This window comes from Castor canadensis, chromosome 16 (genome assembly GCF_047511655.1).
Source record: "Castor canadensis chromosome 16, mCasCan1.hap1v2, whole genome shotgun sequence".
NCBI lineage: Eukaryota > Metazoa > Chordata > Mammalia > Rodentia > Castoridae > Castor > Castor canadensis.
The window spans coordinates 60,366,560-60,388,802 of record NC_133401.1 but is presented as its reverse complement, the minus strand read 5'-3'; the positions used below and the strand labels follow the sequence as shown (position 1 = coordinate 60,388,802).

Sequence of the window (22,243 nt, the reverse complement as noted above, 5' to 3'; positions counted from 1 at the left end):
TTAAAAATTGTTCCTGTTTCTTTGTTAAGTTTCTCTTTTTAAGAGTATTGAAAATTTTGTTTTCTTCAAGCTCATTGAGTTTCTTTAAAACAGATATTTCAAATTCTCTAAGAGTGCTGGCACCTAGTTTGATTATTAGGTGAAATCATAGTTTCCTGAAAGCTCTTGATGCTTGTTGGCATGCAGCGTCGTCTTGGCATTGAAAGATTAGGTATTTATGCCAGTCTTCCTAATGTGGGTTTTTTTGTGCCTGTCTCCAGAAAATCTAAGCAGGCTGCTTATGTTTTCTGAGCCTGTAGTCACTTCCACCATTTCAGCACTTGATGGGAGTCTGCGGTTGGTGTGTTATTACCATTTTCAGTACCTAGGGTAATCCAAATCCAGGTTTGTCTCAAATATACTGTATTTTGTTCAGAAAGAAGCAGGAGAATACCTAGAAAGGGTAGTCTGTCCCTACAGGGCTTTCTCCCTGGGCCTGGTGTAGGCCTATATGCCTCATTCATAGTTACAAAGCCTCATTCTGAGGTCTGTGGTCTGGCAGTATGGGGTTTTGCCTGGCTCTGGACAGAGTCACTGTGGAAGGACCAGGCCCAGGCTCCTATGTTATACTTGTAGCAACCAATGCCACCAAACTGTGTAATACCCTGAGCCTGCCAAGACCAGCACAAGACACTGGGGTAGGATCAATGGCTATACTGCTATGGGCTGCTTTTTGCTGAGGTCTTGATCCAAGACCACAGTTTTGGGAGCTATAACAAAAATCCAATAGATTTGGGCCTGTGTCTTCCCTTTACCTAGCCACCTCTAAGCTGGATGGTGTCTGAGTCTCACAGCTGCAAGAGCCTGCACTAAGGCCCACATCACAGTTGGTGGTGACTCAGGCTAAAACACAAGTCCTTCCCACTGGGGCACAGGTCTGTGGCTTGCATCAGGGCAGTTCTAGAGCCTAGTCTGTGAGCACTGACTTGGCAATACCTGTGTTGCCAGAGGTTGGGGGATGAGTGGTGGAAACAGTCTGTTGGCTACCAAAACTGATCCTAAGCAGGGTCACACCTGAGTCTCACAGCTGCAGGGACCTGTACTATCTCAAGAGGAGGCCTGGTGTGTGCTGGGCCAAGTCCAAGGCTGGAAATGATGCAGGCTAAAACTTGAGCCTGTTTCACCCCTGCACAAATACCTATCCAGTGGTGGAGCTAAGGTACAGGCTCTGTGAGCTCTGGCCTGCATACAGGGACTTCAGTTTCTCTCAGGTGATTGGTCTTACTATAACAGGCCAAGCACTGAGCTCCAAGACAAAGTCCTTTGCTGGTTTTCCTTTGCAGCAGGTAGAATCTTGTTCACACTTTAAGTGCTCAAGTTGGCGAAGGTATTGAGGCAGTTGGCCCCTTGGCTTAACACAGTTCTATTGAGTGTGATCTGCTGGTAGAGATCATGGGGATATGGTTTCACCATAGCAGGCCTGGTACTGGATATCAAGTATGAGACCTGGGCTTAATTTCCTCTCTCTACCCCAAGCAGGAGTTCTCTTTCTGTGCTGGAATCCTTGGAGGCCACTCTTTCCTTCCTGCCTTCTTTGATACATCTTTCCCTTTTGCTAAAAACAGTCATTCAATAGGAGTTGTGGTGCATGTCTGTAATCTCAGTACCCTAGAGACTGAGGCAGGAGGATGTGGAGCTTGAGGCCAGCTTGGGCCACATAGCAAGACTCTGTCTCCAATAAAAATAAAATGCAGATACTGTGGTCTCTAGCCTGATTTCCTTAGCTCTATTTAAGATAGTTTGATGCATGAATTGCTATTCAACTGATGTGCCTGTGGAGGAAGCAAGCACAGGAGGGTCTTTCTAATCAGCAACCATCTTGCTCTGCTTCTCACTATGCTGGTTTTAATCACTATAGTTTTTGAAACCTAGTAATGTAATGCCTCATGCTTTGTTCTTTTTGTTCAAGGTTTCTTTGGCTATTTGGGGTTTTTATAGTTCCATATGAATTTTAAGATTGTTCTCTTTTAGTGCTGTGAAGAATGCACATGTATTTTGATAGAAATTGTACTGAATCTGTAAATCGCTTTGGGTAATATGGACAATTAAACTATTAATTTTTCCAACTTAGAAACACAGGATGTCTTTCCATTTCTTTATGTCTTCAGTTTCTTTCATCAATGTTTTGTAATTTTTATTACAGTGATCTTACATTTTTTGGTTAAGTTTGTTGCTCAGTTTTGTTTTGTTTTTCAGAGTCCAGGTTTTCAACCACATTGTTAGGCTTCCTTCCAAATGACTTGGAGATGATTTTTCAGCATAATTTTTCATTATAGAACCATAGCTGTAGAATGCACCTTTGATTGAATTGAATCTGCCCTGACCTTAGGATTTATCCTGATATATTTTCATTGCTAAAATTCCACTGATGGACTTTTTCTAGGTAAAAAAGGACTGAGCCAGGCACTGTTGTCTCACACCTGTAGTCCCAGCTACTTAGGAGACTGAGATCAGGAGGATTGTAGTTCCAGGGCAGCCTGGGCAATGATTCATGAGACCCCATCTCCAAAACTAACCCGAGCAAAAATGGACTGGAGATGTGGCTCAAGCAGTAGAACACTTGTTTTGCAAGCATGAAACCCTGAGCTCAAACCCTAAACCCACCAAAAAAAAAAAAAAAAGAGACTGAGTAAAATATCTTGATAAGCTGGGTGTGATTGTGCATGCCTCTAATCCCAGGGAAGCAGAGATTGGGAGGATTACATTTCAAGGCTAGCCTGAGCAAAAAGTTAATGAGACCCCATTTTCAACCAACAAGCTGGGTATCGTTTGCCTGAGGTCCCAAGCTGTGCATGAGGAGTAGGGACAAAGATTTCAGTCCAGACTGGCCCCAGCCAATAAAGTGAAACACTATCTGAAAAATAATTTAAATTGTTAATGCCAAAAAGGCCTGACCCAGTGATAGATCACCTGCCTGGCCAGCATGAAGCCCTGAGTTCAAATTCTCCAGGGCCTCCAAAAAAATACATACACGCACACACACACATATATCTTGGTTAATGAAGGCTTAGTTAATTGATGTTTTATTGAAAGTTGTATATGAGGAGTCATGCTTATCACAGATAAGAAGTTTGCTAGTTTTAGACTTTTTAAGACACAGGAAAATAGAAAAGTTTTCAAGTTTTTAGTTGGTTTTCTAAGCCTCTGTAGAATCATAGTAACAGAAGAGGGAAATAGAGGATCAGGAAGCAGCATATTCCTTGACACAACCTTGTAAACTAAGGAAGGGATAAAAATTCCAACCTACTTAATTAGAAACGTATATTCAGAAGAATGGTTAACTTCTCACATACACAGTGCTACAGGTTGGAATTTAATATTTCATTTAACAAGATGAAATTGAAAGCCCATAGAATGTGAATGAATGCTGTAGGTTTGGATTGTTTGAAGGGTACAGAAATAGAGCTGCTTTGTTGTAGGATGGCAATGGTCCCACCACCTGTTTATCTATTTTCACTCACACAACTGACTGACTGAGAGGGTGCGGCTGGTCTGCCTTAGGAAGTACAGTCAGCATCGGTTAACAACAGTGATACGTTCTCAGAAATGTGTTCTTAGGCAATTTTGTGGTTGTGCGAACATCACAGAGGATACTTACACAAACCTAGATGATACGGCTCAGTCACTTGATGTGGCCTCTTGATGCAATCAGGAGATGTGGCAAACATGAGATGTATGAGGCTGCTGCCAGAGTACTCTGACAGTTTTACAGTGAACTTGTGTGTGTGTGTGTGTGTGTGTGTGTGTGTGTGTGTGTACTAGGCAGGTGCTCTACTTCTGAGATACGTCCTCAGCCTGAAAACTGTTTTTTTTTTTTAAGTAAGTAGAAGTACACTTTAAAATATCAGTAAGAAGTATAGTATAATATGTAAGCCGGTAAGTTATTTATTATCATTATCAAGTATTATATACTGTGTATAATTGTATGTGGTATATTTTTTACACAGCTGGTAGCACAGTGGGTTTATTTATGCCAGAATCATCACAAACACATGACGTGATGTGTTGCACTGACATTACTACAGCTATGAGGTCAGCAGGAATTTTTCATCTCTTAAAATCTTGCAGGGCCACCATCGTATAAGTAGTATGTTTTTATATAGTGCATGACTGTACTGTGTCATTACCACTTCCTCGCCTTTCTTTTTTTTTGCCCAAGTGAAACCCATTATTTTCTTCCTAATCCTGAACTGATACTTACTCTAATACACCTGAATGATTTCTGCGTAATTACAGAAATAGGTATCACTGATCTGGAATGTTATCATATCCGAGATGGTTAGTTTTTTATCTTCTCATGACTTCCCTTTTTTAGGCTCCATAGAGTACAGTCTATGTTAAATTATTAGTACCTTCTTGAGTCTTGCGTTTAAGAAATGTCTGTAGGAGTTTCATTCTGCCTCTATCAGAGTTCTTTCTTCTCTCTTTTCTTTTATGGAGTAGCTGAGGGGCCTTTCTATAATAGGTTTTATTGGTCTTAGATCCACCAAGAGCCTGTAGGCCATGTAGCACCTCACGCCTGACTCACAAGTAATTGGTACAAAAGCTCCAAACCCCCTTTCCAAGCCTGGCATTACAAGGCCAACAGCTCCTTGCTGTCCCATGTAAACAAAATACCATAACCACCCACATCATATGAGAGAATTAGTCAGTTTGCCACTATAAATGTCCTTTGTTCTAGGAATTTTTTTTTGTCTTTTTGTGATGGATTAGCATAGGACTGGGATTTACTAGACATCTTAGTGCTTGTTTCCATTCCCCATTAATAGGTTACCAGACAGATTATCCAGGGTGACATAGTGCTTACCTATAAACCAGGGGTTCACAAACTTTAGTGTGTATCAGAACCAATTGTAGGGCATTTTGTTCTTGTTATTGCTTTGTTTTATTTTTTGGCGATACTGGGGTTTAAACTAAGGGCTTTGCACTTGCTCCTCAGTGGTTCTGTTGCTTGAGCCATGTCTCCATTCCTTTTTACCTTGGTATTTTGGAGATAGGTTCCTGCTTTTTGCCCAGGCTGGCCTAGACCACAGAGTTCCTATTTTAAGCTTCCCACCATTGCTGGGATGACAGGTGTGTGCCACCATGCCCAACTTTTATCTGTTGAGATAGGGTTTTGCAAACTTTTTTGCCCAGGCTGTCCTGAAACCATGATCCTTCTGGTTTTAGTCTCCATAGCTTGGGATGACAGGTGCTTGCTGCTCCTCCCAGCTGTTGGTGGAGATGGGATCTTGTTAACTTTTTGCTTGCCTGGCCTTGAACTATGATCCTTTCAATCTGAGTCTCCTGAGTGGCTGGGGTTACAGAAGTGTACCACTGGCACCTGGCTGTGAGACTTACCAAACCATAGACTGACTGCTGACTGAGTCATACTGAGATTCTGGATAGTACCTGAGAATTTGCATTTTTACTAAGTTCCCAAGTGTTGCCAATGGTGTTGGTTCAGTCTCACAGGATTGTTACTTACCTTCAGCAAAATTCAATTCTGGTCAATTTAAAGAAGAGAAATTTATTAGGGCTGGCAAGTGACTCAAGTGATAGGGTACCTGCCTAGCAACCATGAGGCCCTGAGTTTAAACCTCATTATCACCTCTCCTCCCAAAAAATGAATGTATTAAAGGATTTGGGGGAGCTACAGAATTGCTTAGAGTCTGCTAGGCAACCATGACCATTCTTTCATGTCACAGATTTGGTAAAGATACTGATGTTGCTAGCACTGAACAGTAAATCTATAGCTTGCACCAGCTATACTGTGCCCTGCCTATGTTGGCAGACCCTGCTGCAGCTGCCAAAGTGGGTTCTGTGCAGTTCTTGTTTCTTGCTATCACTAGCTCCTGATTCAAAGTTTGGTAGTACTGTGTCTGTTTGATGGTACTTGGATAATTTGTCCATGGCTTAGCTGTATAGGAGGTTTAAGAAAAGAAAACCTGGTCTTTTTAGTTTCCATGATAGGAGACAGAACTCTACCAGATGGGCTGTTCTTCAAAGAAGAGTTCATTTGTGAATTGGCTTACTTGCCATATGCTTCAAGATTTTGTGACGTGTTCTCTCGGGGTCAAATTAACCTAACAGCTATTTTTGCAAATAAAGTTTTATAGGAACACAATCACAAATGTTCATTTAATTACTGACTATGGCTGTTTCCATGCTGCAAAAGCAAAGTTAAGTAGTTGTAACAAAACCCAGAATATTTACTGTCTTATCCTTTATAAAGTTTGCCAACTGTGAATGAGTAATACAAATATTTCAGTTCAAGTCACCATTGTAGATGTTGTAGGGAACTGCATGTTCACTTGGCCAAGCTGTACCTCTGCAGTAAGGGGATTGTAGGTAAATAATGAGACAAACTTTTATATATTTGGAGATGAGCTTTTAGAATCTGAAGTGATGAACCTCTGTTTTGTTTTGTTTTGTTTTTGGCAGTACTGGAGTTTCGCTTGCTAGGCAGGTACTTCACCTCTTAAGCCATGCCTCCAGCCCTAAAATAATGAACTTTTGTCAGTCTCTTTATAGGCAGAGAACTAAAGAACCCTGTATGTACCTCACAGTTGTAAATGATATTCTCACTCAGACTTTAATTTTGAATAGTTAATTCCGAATTTTTTGTCACATATTCATGACATTGTTAATGATAAACTAAAGATGTCCTCTCACATCAAAGTAGAGGAAATTGTATGATATAAATTTAGTTGAATGGGAATCTCAGAAAATTCTAGTGCCTTTTAACACTAGCCTACCTTTACCCAGTAGGACCAATTACAGAAGTTCTGTATCTGTTTATCATTATGTAACTTTTGTGTTTTAGAGTTTTCAGAACTTGTTTGCCACTAAAACAAAATTGTCTTGGTATGAGAGGTCATTTTTTTTTGTGGGGGGAGGGTGGTACTGAAGATTGAACTTAGAGCCTCTGCCACTTGAGCCAAACCCCCAGACTCTTGATGTCAAAAATTACAAGCTTGTTTCCATAAGGCAAGCATTTTGTATATACCTGTTTGAATTACAGTAACTTCTGACACACTGACAGGGGGCCCAGATAGCTGTGTCTATAGTATAGTCATTGCTTTATCTTAAGAGAATTCATTCCAGGACCACAGTGGATACCAAAATGTGTAGCTGCTCAAATCCTTCTATAAAACGGTATAGTATTCCCGTATAACCTGTGTACACCCTCCCATATACTTTAAAGTAGTTCTAGATTACTGAATGCTTAATAAAAACATATAAAGTTATACTGTTTTGTTTAGAAAATAATGGCAAGGAAAAAAGGTCTGTACGTGTACAGATGTGTTTTTTTCTGACTATCTTAGAATAGTTTTGGTCAGTGATGGATTGAATATGGCCATAATTACTCTACCCATTCTTGTGGAAGTCTTGCTTAATATAATTAGGCAAGAAAAGCAGGGGAAAATACATTGAGAAGCAAGAAATACTATTATTCTTACTGACAGGGAGTATTAATTGCATATGTGGAGGACCCAAAAGAATTTATAGACGGAGGACTCTAGTTTGATATATAAAATCAATTAATTTATGTGATCAACAAAAGACCTCAATTAAAAACGACATCACTTAAAAACATCAAATCTTAAGTGTTTAAGAATAAATACAACATAGGTTTAGAAGATTTTTGTACTACTTATATAAGATATTTATGTTAGTGTGGACCTATAAAGAGCACATACCAAGACAGCATTAGACTTGCAAGAGATTTATTAGGGGAAATACCTGTGAGCAAAAATTGAGAGAGAGTTCATAGAGCAGTCAGACCAGGATGCTGGCATAACTGTGGCTTGTTGAGGAGAGAGGAAAAGAAGAAAAGTAGGTGGAAGAGCCTTAGATTGCCTTGCAGCTCTGTAAAAGTTAAGCAAGGTAGATAGGAAATCCTTGAATCCATCAATAGTTTTGATTCTCCCAGAACTGGCTTGCCTTAGTGTCTCCACAGGGGAAGTCTTGTTTGGAAGTATCCTATAGGACCATTGGCCCCCATGCAGACTTAAACAGTAAGTGGGGGAGGCTTTTGGTCAGTCACACTCCCTGTAGTTGGAAATCTAAGAGACACATTTTCAAGGCCAACTGAGGTTTTGTATCACACAGATATACTTCTTCAGGCCCGAGGTTCAGAAAACAGCTTAACCATGGCTCCCCATAAGCTCCTTTTCCTAAGAAGCATCTTAGAAGAGAGATGGCAATGGGAAGAACCATAGCCCTAATGTAACAGTTTTCCACAGTATTGCAGTTAGTACTAATCCTTTCTCCTCCTGTGTTTTGTTTTCTCTTTACTCTCATATAATCACTTAGGCAGGTTTTAATGTTTATCTCATGGTATGACTCAAACTTTATTTCATGGAGTGTCTGAACCATTGGTAATCATATCCTTTTTAGGCTGATGTTACTACTTGTATCTATTTGTAGTTATAATGACGTAAAGAAATAATAAAGTAGATGGCTTACACATATATTCATCCTTGTTAATTTTATATTAAAGTAGCTCTACCTGACCCTCTGGTCAGGATCACTTAACCCTGCCAAAATAGCAGTTCCTCCTGCCTTCTGGTTCTTGGACGCAGGGGTTTAAAGTTCCTGGTGGCAGCTGTAGCTTGTAGTTTAGTACAACTTGCACTGGTCCCTGAGAAAAGTATGTACCCTTTAGAATCAGGACCTCCCAACCTGGAGAGAGCCCACAGTTGTACAGATGGGAAGCACAAAATCCCTTAGTTGCTCTTTGGAAGTAATGCTAAATAGATGACTCTTGCTTGCACTCATTGCCTCCTGCTGTGTACAAAGCGGCATATAAAAGTCTGATTTGAAATATGCTCTGCATCCTAGAAGATGTCAGTGCCATTCTTTCATATTACTGTCTTCAAACTAAAAGGTCAGCTGCATTTTTAGAAGAGTGCTTCAGTGTTCTTTGAGGCCACCTGCTATGCTATGCTATGTGATATGATCAGCGATCCCATGATTATGAGTTTACTTCTGCACTGGTAATGATCATAATCCCTAAGAAACAGAATCCCAAATTCCATTAACCCAAGTGTTAAAATCCTGAAAGATCAGAATCTCAAAGTCTAAAATTCCTAAAGATAACAATCCTGAAAATCTCATTATTAAGATTAAGATATGGAATGTTGGTATCCTAAAATCTGAAATCCCAACTCCCACTGGGGAATTTTTTAAAAGTCTGTAAGAGGGGTAGAGGAGCCAGTCACTGGTGGCTCACGCCTATAATCCTAGCTACTCTGGGTAGGGGCTGTTGGGGGAGGAAGGTAGAGATCAGGAGGATCACAGTTCGAAGCCAACTGAGGCCAAAGAGTTGGAGAGACCCTATCTTGAAAAAACCCAACACAAAGAACAGGTTTGGCAAAGTGGCTCAAGTGGTAGAGTGTCTGCCTTGCAAGCATGAGGCTCTGAGTTCAAACCCCAGTACAGGAAAAAAAATAATAACCAAAACAAAATTGACTGGAGGCTTAGCTCAACCATTAGAGTGCCTACTTTGCAAGTGCAAAGCCCTGGGTTCAAACTACGGTTTCACCAAAAAAGCCGGGGCAGAGGGCTGGGGGTGTAGCTCGCTCAGTGATAGAGTGCTTGCTTAGTATACATGATTTGATTTTCTCAGTTTGATTTTCACCACTGAAAAAAAAAAGTGGGAGGAGGGGAGCCCAATTTTGGGAAAGGGATTAAAAAGTTTTCACATTTAGCCAGGATCTGTCACTTCACACAGTGCTATGTTTGCCTTCAAAAAAGGCATCATCAGAAAATAAAAAGAATTCAGCAAGCTCAGAATTTCCGGAACCAAAGACATTTGGTGATGCAGAAGTTCCCCCAGTGTTACAAAACATGTTATATGGTGAGCTGTTCTTGGTTAGGTATTTGGTTGTTGAAGAAGATAGGTGTGTACTATTTACCTCTAAATCTTACATAGAAAAACTAGCACATGCCTTACTTTGGCTAATAGATGGCACTTTCAGAACTCTCCATTTTTTAATTGAATGTTTACAGTTCATGCTTCTGTTGCATTTGAACATTATAGAATTTATCTGCTCATTTATGTATTAATGACTGGAAATACTTATTTGAAATTTTGGCGGACTTTGCAAGAAAAATACATTTTATTTGAATCCTTAAACCATAATGGCAGATTTGGAATTAGATGTGATCAAGACTTCTATAAGTTAGTTTCAAGCTGTTCCTAATAGAGCTGAGCAAGATAGTACATGCCTGTAGGAGGATCACAACAAAAAAGCCAAGCATGGTGTTGCGTGTCTGTAATCCCAGCTATGCAGAAGGCATAGGTAGGATTGCAGTCCAAGGTAGTTCTGGGCAAAAAGTAGTACGAGACTACCTGAAAAATAACTAAAGCAAAAAGGGCTGAAGTGTGCCAGATGTAGTCCTAGCTACTTGGGAGGCTGAGAAGGGGAGGATCATGATTCAAGACCAGCCCAGAAAGTAGTTCTCAGGGTCCCATCTCCAAAATAACTAGGGCAGAATGGATTGGAAATGTGGTTCATATGTTAGAGTGCCTACTTTGCAAGTGTGAAGCCCTGAGTTCAAACCCCAGTCCCACCAAAAAGGGGAGGCTGGAGTGTGCCTCAAGTGGTAGTGCTGTGAGGCCCTATGTTCAAACTCCAGTACTGCAAGGAAAAAAAAATAATGTTACCAATACAGTTTTTGTTTGTTTTTCTTTTTGCTGGTACTGGGGTTTGAACTCAGGGCCTTGTGCTTGCTAGGCAGGCACTCCATCACTTGAGCCACCCCTCCAGCCCACCAATACAGTTTATATTCTCCAATTTCTCAGTGTACTTTGTTGGAAAATTCAGATGAGTGGATTGGCCACATGATAAAGGAATGAGGAAAACTTCAGTTTAAAAATTTGTCTCCAAGCTGAGCGTGTGGTGTATACCACACTTGAAATCTGTGCACTCAGGACTCCACCCTGGCAAGAACCTGTCTCAAAAAACAATCAACAGGTTCTATGTGACAAGAACCTGTCTCAAAAAACAATCAGCCAGACAAAATGTTTCCATTGCATTTCTTCCCAGGGATGAAATTGCAGGAGCTTTTAATGCCTGAAGAAACCAGCCAAGTTACTATCTAGGTTGAAAATCATTATGTGTAAAACAGGATAAGACATTTACAAAGCAGTGTTACTGTTCAGTCACCAGCATTGTTTTTGCCAAATTTGTGGTCTATACATGAGTACATGTAGAACCGTTACCCCTATCAACGTAGAAGCATGGCACAGAAAATGGGAAAATTTAATACCGAATTCATGTTGGTGTATATCAAATCATGGAGGAATTTTATTAAAAACAGCAGTGCCATGTAGAAAATGAGTGTGAAAGTATTCTCCAAGGAGAGCAGCTATTCCATTGCAATGCAAGACTCAAATGCAGCCAATGATGTGAAAGTCAGCAAGCTCTAGGGACCACCTTTATGCAATTACCCATAATCTATCCCTATAACACACTTTTTTCATCTTGTCAAATTTTCTTTTTAAAAAATATTCCTCCGAGTTGGGCACTGGTGGCTCATGCCTATAATCCTGTTTTGAAGGCTGAGATCAGGAGGTTGAGGCCAGCCTGGACAAATAATTCGTGAACTCCCATCTCCAAAATAACCAGAGCAAAATGGACTGGAGGTGTGGCACAAGTGGTGGAGCGCCTGCTCTAATTCCTAGTTCCACAAAAAAAACAGAACAAAAGAAAGAGAAAAAAAATTCCCTCTATTTTAAACTGTTAGTTAAAAAAAATTTTTTTTTACTGTGCTGTGTATTTCATCATTTCATTTCCATTACTAGAGATCCAAATTATATAAAGACTTTGGAAATTTACAAATATGGCTCCATGTAATAGTCAGAATTTACAGGGAGTTCAAAAAACTGAACTCCCAAAGAATAAATGACCTGATGAAGAAATGGGAAAATGAACAGAAAAGAAAATTTTCCAAGGAAGAAGTACAAATGGCCAATAAGTAGGTGAAGAAATGCTCAACATTCCTGGCCATAAAGGAAATGCAAATCAAAATAACATTGAGATTCCACCTCACTCCAGGCAGACAAAATGGCTGGCTATCATCAAGAACACAACAAATAATTCTGGTGAGGATGCAGAAAAGGAACCATCGTACACTGTTGATCGGAATGTAAATTAGTACAACCAATATGGAAAGCAGTATGGAAATTCCTCAAAAAACTATAAACAGAACTACAATACAAATACAGCAATACCATTCCTGGCATGTATCCTAAGGAATGTAAGTCAGGATACAGTAGAGACACTTGAACAACCATGTTTAATGCAGTACTGTTTTTAATAGCTTAGCTGTGGAAACAGCCCAGATGTCCTACAACTGATGAATGGATTAAGAAAATATATACATAGTATATATTTATATAATTAACAATATATGTTTATGTTATATAAAATATAAGTAAATGTATTAAATACATTATATAATGTATTAATATATAATATATTGATGTATAATTGATATGGAATATTATTCATCTATAAAGAAGAATGAAATTATGTCATTTGCAGGTAAATGGATAGAACTGGAGATCATCATGTTAAGTGAAGTAAGCCAGGTTCAGAAAGATAAAGGTTGCATGTTTTCTGTCATATGTGGAAGATAGATTCAAAAGATAAATGTTACACACAGATACAAACATGTATCCAAACATGTTTCCAGTAGTGGGACTGTTTGAAGAGAATAGGGGAGGAGGGAGAGGAAAGAGAATGATAGAGAGTGAATAATACTAAAATACATCTGTGTAGGACAAAGGCATAATGACATGCACTGAAGGCTATTGGTTAATAAAGGGGGAAAGGATAAGGAAGAGGGGGTTAGATTGATTTAAAGTACAGTATATTTCACAGTGAAATGCCTTGGCAAAACCCCTTTGAACAATGAACATACACTTAAATAACGAAGGACAGGAATGTGAAATAGGTCTGATTAAGGGGAGAGTACTAGTGGGACGGGGAGGATGAATATGGTCAATGTACTTTATATACATGTATGAAGATAGAACATTGAAAGCTGTCAAAATCATTTAAAAAGGGTGGAGAGGGATGAGTGAGAATGATGGTGGGGATGAACCTAACCCAAGGTACATTGTGGTATGGAGATGTCACAATGAAACCCCCTGTACAAGGTTAAAAAAAAAAAAAAAAGAAAAGAAAAGAAAATGCCATAGTCTGATTGAAAAATCAAAGATTTGATTCAGTAAGAATTTGTTGTACAATTCAAAAAACCAAATTTGGCTCCATGAAAATGTGTTATCACAACATTGACTTACATAAGCATTGTACATGTACATGAAAATGTTGAAAACTCCCTTGGTAAGTGATGTCCTTTTTGTATTTCTTTTTTAAATTTATTTTTTTCATAGCACACAAGGGGAGATCATTGTGATTTCCCATAGATGCAAAAATTGTACTTTGATCAGATTTACTCTGTTATACTCTCTTAATCCCTCTCCCTTCGTTATCTAACAGTATTTAAAGTGTTTCACTATGCTGTCCTCATAGATTAGATAGGTAGGTAGGTAGGTAGGTAGGTAGGTAAGTAGGTAAGTAGAGGATAGGCAGGCAGGCAGACAAGCAAACATACATGTAATGTATTTTGCTCATGTTCACTGCCCAGTAATATCCATACTTTTGCAAGCATAAACACACAGGTGGGCCATCTGTAGTCTTGTAGTTGAAGCATTCTCAGTGTTGAGGCACAATTGTGTAGTGGCAGGTTGCAGTATAGTTTCTTGCCATTGGACTGGGGATAGCTCAGTAGCCAAATTTTTGTCCACATTTTCAGGGCATTAGACCTGATTCCCCAGAACCATTCAGATAGAGGAAAACTAACTGGAGTCTCTTGATAGTTCCTTGTGTTTGGGCCAGTGATACATGTAGATTGAGGGCAGGGCTGGTCAAGAGTCAGTTGCCCGCCTGCAACTTTTGAAGGTTTCCTTCTTTATATACTGGAAACCATAGCTGGCTGTATGGAGCTTTGTAGTCTTTGAGTCAGGCTGGTAACTACTGGCAGTATGAGCACCCAGAGGCGCATACTTGAACGGCTAGGGGTATCCTCCAAATGTGTCTAATAGTGGAGGGAGTAAACAGTGCATTGAGTTCTGCACTGGTGTTGGAGAACTAAGGGACTCAAGTACTCTGCCTTCAGGTTTCAGTGGCTTCAGACCCTGCCCAACAGTTCATCACTCTGTGGTAGAAGGAAGCGGAGGATATCATGTGAACCTTGGGTCCTGTGCTCAGAGCTGTCAGCTCTACTTGGCAGCACACACCTCCAGTTGGCAAATAGCTCCTGGATGCCGAGCACTTCACCAGCTTCTGGCTTGGCACGGTTTCTACAGTGATCCTCAGGCAATGGGATTTGCAGTTCACCAGGGAGCGTGGGGCCACCAATCATCATGCTGTGCTCTACCCTGCCCAAGCTCCAAGCTGCTTGAACTTCTCAGTGGATCCGTATCAGACCCTCTCCTCCACAACCACTTCTCATGGCCGTCTCCCTTCCAGACACTGTAGCCTGGTGTCCTGACTCCCTATGCTGCAGTTGTTAGTTGTTTTCAAGACCTGAGGATAACTCAGTCTTAAATCTCACCTGGCAGCAAACCCCCATAGCCAGCTAGCAGAGCCTGGGACCTGAACACTCCACCAGCCACTGATTTGGTGTTCTCTTTCTGAAATAATCCTGAGGCAGGGAGGGTGGGGCTATCACCTCCTTACCCTTCACTGTCCAAGCTCCTGAATGCTTAAACGTCTCTGCAGGTCCACATCAGACCCCCTCCCTCTTCATTATGTCTCTTGTCACTGTCTCCCATTCTAACACAATAGCCTGGTGTCCCAAGACTCCCTGAGCTGTGATTTTTCCTTGTTTTTGGGTCCCCTGATTATCTCAGCCTGGAATAATAGGCCCTTGCCACAGCTCTCCAAAATATGGGAACAAAAGAATGTTTCTTGTCTATGCTAACTAGCCTGTTTCATTGGAGGAATCACTGTCTTGCCAAATTCCCACATTGGATTTAAGGCTTACAGGAGTTGTGGGCTTGTCGTTCACCATGTCTGCCATTCTGTCTCCAAGGCTCCCTTGTTTACCTTTTGGTAGAGGCTTCCACCTCCCCTCCTTCTGGAGGTGCCAGGGCTGGAGCTGCAAACTTTTTCTAATTTGTGCTTTTCTGTTTCTGGGTGCTTTTCAGTTGTCCTGTCTTTTTTCCATGATTCTCAGTGCCCCCCCCACCCCCAACACATACATACACACACACACACACACACACACACACACCACCGCCACCGCCACCACCACCACCCCCCCCCCAGATAATCTCTTCTTTGTTACCCTGGCTCTTATCAGAGTCAAAGGGAGAAAGCTTCTGTTCCACCATCTTGACTGTGACCCCTTTCTGTAGATCTGGCTCATTGCTTATTCCTTCATTCTGGTCAGTATGATATCATCTGTGTAATAGATCTAGATATCTTTAGAGTATGTTATGACAGTAGGAGAGTTAAAATAGCCTAAGGCAAGACAAGAAGTTAATATTGTCCCACATGAGTGCAAACTGTTTCTGATTCTATCTTATCATTGGAATAGAAAAGAATGCATTAACCAGATCAGTACTACTCAAGACTTACTTAGCTCCAGCAACACTTATGTCTAGGTCTACAGCCGTGATCAGTAGAATTTAATTAAGTGTATGGTAGTCTACATAGTTGTTTTGCAGAGTCCATCTGTTTTCTGCATGGCTCATACAAAATGTGATAAGGACCATTGCCTTGGGTATTGTATATGCTGGTGGCACTAGTCTTCATTATCCTTTGCTCTTCTGGAAGAAATACTGTGTTTTGTTTACTGTCTTGTTCTGGATGATGGGACTTTTCAGAAATTTGGCTGGGTGGTTGGATCTTTTGCCTAATAGACCATTGAACTGGGATCATTTTCTTAGTTCCATTCTTTTGGTAGGTGGGCTGCTTTAAGATAGCACTGCATATCTGGTGCCTTTGTGCTATTTTATATGGCCTTTCTCTTTCCCTGAGGGCTTCTTTACCATGTTGGCAGTCTCAGTGTATTTGAATCTTAGAAGTTATTCAGCCTCACTTCCATATGTTCTCCAGATCTTTGGAGACAGCCCATAGATGCCAGTTTTTATTGTTTGTTTGAGTTTTTGTTTGTACTGGCTTTTGAACTCAGAGCCTTGTACTTGCCAATGAGCTAGCACTTGAGCCACGCCTCCAACCCCTCTGTGCATTCCTTTTTTTTTTTTTTTTCAATACAGTGTTTTTTCCTTTTTTGGGGTGGCACTGGGGTTTGAACTCAGGGCTTCAGCCTTGCTAGGCATGTACTCTGTAACTTGAGGCACTCTGCCAGCCCAGGGACTGGCTTTTATGCCTTGACCAGCATGGGACAGTCCTGCTATTTACATTCCCACCTAGCTAGGATAACCGGCATGTGCCACCACACCAAGGTTTTTATTGGTTGAGAGGGAGTCTCACAGACTTTTTGCCCTGGCTGACCTTGAACTGTGGTCTTTCCCATCTCTGCCAGATAGGATTATAGTTGTGAACCACTACACATGACTACACTCTAGTTTCAAATGGAGGAGTACCAAGGTCCTATTGTAAAAGAGGATATGTAGCCATCTTTGGAAATATAATTTGATCTATTAACTACTTTATCTGCTATCTTCCAAAATTTTGTAGACCTTCCTCGTTGGTTATGGTTTCCTCTTTTAATCTATTCTTTTTAAAATACCCTGAAAATTTTTTTCACTGTCATTTTGATAAGGAAGTAGCAGATATGCTTGTTTGTTCAACCCTCACAATTAATTGGCAGTTGTGATCCCTGGAATCAGAATTATTGCTGCTTTTCTTAGTGGCTCCATGTTGTCTTATTACCCTACTATCCTCCTTTGCTTTCTTTTTCTCTCTGTTGTCATCTGAATATTGACATGGTTGCATATCATAGTGAAGAGGCAGTATTTAGGAGTGGTTTGCTCTAATATAAGGGCATCGTTCTTTACAAGAGAATAAGGAAGTATCTTATTTATTTATTGGTGGTACTGAAGTTTGAACTTAGGGCTTCATTCTTGTAAAGCAGGCACTCTCCCTCTGGTTATTTTGGAGATGGGCTCTTGCAAACTATTTGCCTGGGCTAGCCTTGAACCTTAATCCTCCCAATCTCAGCATCCCAAATAATTAGGATTACAGATGTGAGCCTGGCAGGAATTTAAACTTGCCTGTATACAAATAATCTTAAATAACATCAGTGACAAAAAACTCCTTTTTGTCAGGGTTATGGACTGCTCTTTCATTCTCATTCTGCTATGCCAAGGCTCTCCGTTGAAATTATACTATATCATCCTGGTGATTTGGTTTTGTTTTGTTGTTTTATAAATAGTTATCTGAGTAAGGACTAGAGAAAGGTTTCTGACCTCATTCACAGTGAGAACAATAGCAGTGCCCCATTGGACATGTATTTTGTTTAGAGGTAGATTAAATCACTGAATCTCTTTAGAAAGAGAGTCTTTAGAAAGTAATATTTTAAGAGAAATATTGATAAACCGGGTCTTGTAGAGGGTGTCTTACTTATGAAAACTTTTTGAACATTTCTCATTCACTGAAGAAAAGGTTACATCTGTTTAGAAATGAAGTAATGAATTCATAGACTATTCATTTGAAATAATGAGTTTCCAATCACTGATACTGTTGAGTAGAGGCCATTAGCCATGTTGAAGTGGCAGGAACTCTTCCTTACCTTTGTAATGTTTTCGTAATTCAGAGGTTTTTATGGCTCTTCTATAGTTAATAGCTGTGTAATAAATGGTTGTATACTTAAAATCAGAATTGTGGGTTGTCATATTTTAAAATGTATATTTGAAAAGTAATTTAAAACTTTTCTGTTCCGCAGGACTTAAATATTATTTATTCTTATCTTCATGGAATGGAAATATTATCAAATCTCAGGGAACATCAACTTAGGTAAGTGTGGCATTTTATTTAAGAACATGTGCTGTGTAGTTTATTCATTCATTTACTCACCAGATGTTTGTTAAGTACCTTCTACATTCCTTATCCTGTTTTAGGCATTTGGAATATAAATATAAATTAGATCCCTAGTTTTCCTGGAGTTTATATTCTGGCAAGGTTGATTTGCTAGCAATAAAAATGATATAATATGCAGGAATGATAAGTACTATGAAATATAATAAAGCATAATGATTCTTGAGTTTAGATGGCCAGTGAAGGCCTCTCAGAGGAAGAAATTTTTGAATATAGACCTGAATGACAGGAAGAAGTCAAGCCAAGAAAGCCAACGTTGACATTTGGAGCATAGTAAGGACAGAAGTAGGGTGTTGTGGAAAATGAGTTTGGATAGATAGTCTCTGCAGGGTCATTCAGGAACTTTTGTAGGATATGTATAGCAATTTTTTTCTAAGGCCATGGGCCCTTAAGTATATCTTAACCTTTCACCTGCAGTTTTTATCTTCTATGAAATAGGAATACTAATGGTATCATTATAACAGTGTTAAAAGGATTAAATGAAAATAAAGCAAAGTACGGTACTCACTATGTGTTAGGGAAAGCAAAAGTCCTCTTTCTTTTTTAGTTTGTGTTTATATTTACTGTGCCAGATGCTTAAGATGGGCATGGTATGTTGTAAAAGGGAAGGAGCAGACCTGTTTCCCCTGGAAAAGACCCATAAACATCCTAAACCTCAGTTTCCTCTTCTGTATCTTATCTTTGACCATTATGATTATTTTTGTAAAAACACTGTAGAGTGCTGTAAGGCACTCACTGGTAATTTTGTATACATTTTAATTAAACATGTTTATGTTCCATGACTCATTTGTGCAGTTACTTTTCCTGAGTGTTCTTCAAGTTTCTGATTATGGACCAGATTGCTATTATATAATTGTTTTTGATGTGTTCTGTTTTCTGTATATAATTCAAGTATTAGTATATATTAAATAGTACATCAGGAAGAATAAAGAAAACTAAGAATTAGAGCAGTTAATAATACTAAAAGTATTTTCAAATGTCAGCAAATTTATATATTAAACAGGTTTTTTTTTGTATCTGTATGACTTTCCCAGTAACTATTCTTCATACTAAGTATGCAGTAGTGAATCAAACAAATGTATGTTTTGTCATAATAGCATATTATTTAGTGTGAATGGACCGACTTTATAATGTGCATAAGAGTATCATAGTTGATGTCAATGTTACCTGGCTGTTTTTTTTTTTTTAAATAGTATTGCATTATTACATATATTCCTAAACTCTTGGGGTTTGGTAAAAATTTCTTTGTAGAACAGATCATTTTCCATTGATGTAATTATTATAGAATTTTTCAAACAAAATTTAAGATAAAATAATCTTTAGAACTTTTACTTTTTTAATGTGTTAGGTTAATGTCTGCAAGAGCACGTTATGAGAGATACAGTGGTAATCAGATCCTTTTTTGGTAAGTATTTCCATAATTAGATTAAATTAATGACTTTCATATTTAAATTTTTACTTTTAGTGTTGAAAATTCATTGATTATAGACAATTTCTGTAAAGCAAATTAAAGTGTATTCAAAAGCTATAAAGTATAAAACATGCACTAAAGTGTCAGGAGCAGCAGATTTTAGTAAATCTATACACCTGTGTAACTGCTGCTGCTAGTGAAACCTGCTTTCCAGAAGGCTCCAGTCAGCTCTTTTGGAAAAGTGCTCACAGTTCTGACTTCTGATCAAAGATGAATTTTACTTCTTTTTTTGAACTTCTCTTATGGATAGAATCTTTTGGCTAGACTTTTTTTTAATCTTAAAAAATATCAGTCCAAGATAGTTTAACGTTTTGCATTTTTCCTTTTTACTGCCGTACAGTATATATTTGTATGGAAATAAGAATTTATCCATTTCGCTACTAGTACTGTATTTGGGTTCCAGTTTTTCACTATAGTCAGTAATAAACTGTCCGTAGACATTTTGTTCATGTCTTTTTGTGCCCTTATTTATTCATTCCTGTTGGATATCTTCCTAGAGTAGAATTATTGGAAATTTACAGGTTCAGTTTTAGGAAATTCTCACAGTTTTCCAAGCTAGTTGTGACAATTTCCATAACCAATAGCAGTGTCTAGTAAGTTCCAGTTGTTTCACATCTTTGAAGCCCTCAGAGGTTTTTTGTTTGCTTGTTTTGGATTTTAGCCATTCTTCTGAATGCATTATCTCACTGTGATTTTGTTTTACATTTCCCTGTTTTCTAATGATATTGAATGATTTTCATATTTTTATAGGCTATTTGGATAGTGTTTTTATGAAATCCTGACTCAATTTTTTGTTTTCAATTGTGTTGTCTCTTTTGTTGCTATTATTTGTATTTGTGAATTCTGAATCAAAAATCTTTGATTGGATAATCTCACTGAGAATATTTTTCCCACTGTGCAGTTTTTCTTTTTTACTCTAGCACTTTTAAGGAATAGAAATATCTCTCCTCCTCTCCCTGATAATTATTCCTTTTTTGTCCTCTTTAAAAAAGCCAATTTTCCTCTTCCTCAAGATTGTGAAGATATTCTTCTCTGTTTTTCCTTTTAAAGTTTTACTGTTTTGCTTCTCAAACTTAGGACTTAACTCCATCTTGCAATTGATTTTTGTTGATAGTATAAAGTGTAATTCAAGACTTGTTTTTCTTAATTTTAAAAATATTATTTTGAAATAAATAACAAGTCCATTGCATGTTAGCACAAATATACTTAAAAGAAATAGTTGTCTTTCAAAACAAAAATGTAATTATATTTTGCAGGTTTTAATATCTGGTTGACTTAATTCAATTCAGACATCTTTAAACATTCAATCTGTTGAGATAGGTATATATGTGTGTGTATGCATATATGGGCAATACTAGGGTTTAAACTCAGGGCCTCACACTTTCTAGGCAAGCATTCTACCACTTGAGCCATTTATATATATTTTTTAATGAAGGAAATTTGACTTCATACAGAGATGAGGTTGGAAAAGTGGGTGTTTTAGTAGCCTTTTTAGATAATTTGGATATTCTTCTTTGATGTAATACCAAAACTTGTTAAGTTTCTTACAGGTTAGTTGCAACATAGAATCTGAGAGCTTATCAGTGAATTTTTGTATACTCTGTTGAATTAAAAGCTATGGGTCTATCTTACACTTTGAATAATCATTTACTCATGTGATTTTTTAGTATCATGCATTGGTCATTTGGAAAATATTGATAGTAGTGGGTTGTAGATGTTCCAGTTTTGACGCATATTTTATACATTATCAAAAATGGCATTTTGCTAATATCACCACCCTTCAGAAAAATATAGGAAAGTGTCAAGCTCAGTAATAGATACACATTTTCTAAAATGGGCTAATTTTGGAGGATTTTCTAACATTTTAATTGCATTTTCTCCTTGCTAGTGATAGAAAGTTTTTTTTCCCATCTCTTGTATATACCTGTTAGAATTATCTGCTTGTTTTCCCATGTGAACACGGTCTATATAAAATCTTAGGCAACACATGAAATTCCCCAAATTTCTATTATAGTTACTAAACTTTTAATAATTTACAGTATTATCAGAATATATTCTGTGTTATAATTTCACGTTGAATCCATATACATGTGAACATGTATTTATTTACTCACTGTATTTATTTAAACAGTTCAGAAACTATTGCCAGATGTTGGTATATTCTACTTTCTGGATCTGTACTTGTGAAAGACTCGATGGTCTTGCCTCCTTGCAGGTAGGTTACATTGACTTTTTTTTTTTTTTTGGTTTTGTCTTTGTTTATTAAAACAGGGTCTTGCTGTGCATCCCAGACTGGCTGCAATTCTCTGGCCTTAGCCTCCTGAATGCTGGGACTGTAAGCATGGGCCACCACAACCAGCTACATTAACTTCTTAGTGCATAAGGCAGGCAAAGTTAACACTACAACTATTTGTTTTATCTCTTATATTAAACTATTTTAGGTAATGTGTATTTTTTTCTCGGGTAATATACTTTTAAATGCCCTTTCTTCTTAGTGCTATTGGAAATATTTGATAGGAATCAATAAATTCATATTTCTGACAGTATTATCTTTAAGTTTATATGAAGATGTAATATCTTAGTTTTGTCAGAGAGTTGATCTGATGTATATGATGGTTTTTGGATTCATTGCTATTATTGGTTATTGACAAGCAGTATATCATAATAG

General features: G+C 38.4%; 2 protein-coding genes across 7 annotated transcripts in view; both read left to right on the top strand.

Annotated features, from left to right (window-relative positions):
- The window catches only part of Fnip1 (folliculin interacting protein 1), a 154,885-nt gene extending 135,376 nt beyond the window's left edge, over positions 1-19,509 (top strand). Inside the window, exons 19-20 of the mRNA XM_074057177.1 lie at positions 17,953-18,023; positions 19,453-19,509. Of these exons, the coding sequence (XP_073913278.1) occupies positions 17,953-17,959 (7 nt within the window). The 3' untranslated portion in view covers positions 17,960-18,023; positions 19,453-19,509. The remainder of the gene's footprint in view (positions 1-17,952; positions 18,024-19,452) is intronic.
- Positions 1-22,243, top strand: part of Rapgef6 (Rap guanine nucleotide exchange factor 6) — a 194,136-nt gene that overhangs the window by 20,508 nt on the left and 151,385 nt on the right. For 5 of the 6 annotated variants that reach the window (XM_074057169.1, XM_074057172.1, XM_074057168.1 and 2 more), the window contains exons 2-4: positions 17,953-18,023; positions 19,453-19,509; positions 21,707-21,790. In XM_074057169.1, the coding sequence (XP_073913270.1) occupies positions 17,953-18,023; positions 19,453-19,509; positions 21,707-21,790 (212 nt within the window). Of the gene's footprint in view, positions 1-17,952; positions 18,024-19,452; positions 19,510-21,706; positions 21,795-22,243 lie in introns of those variants that run through there. The other variant, XM_074057171.1, reaches the window with a different exon arrangement.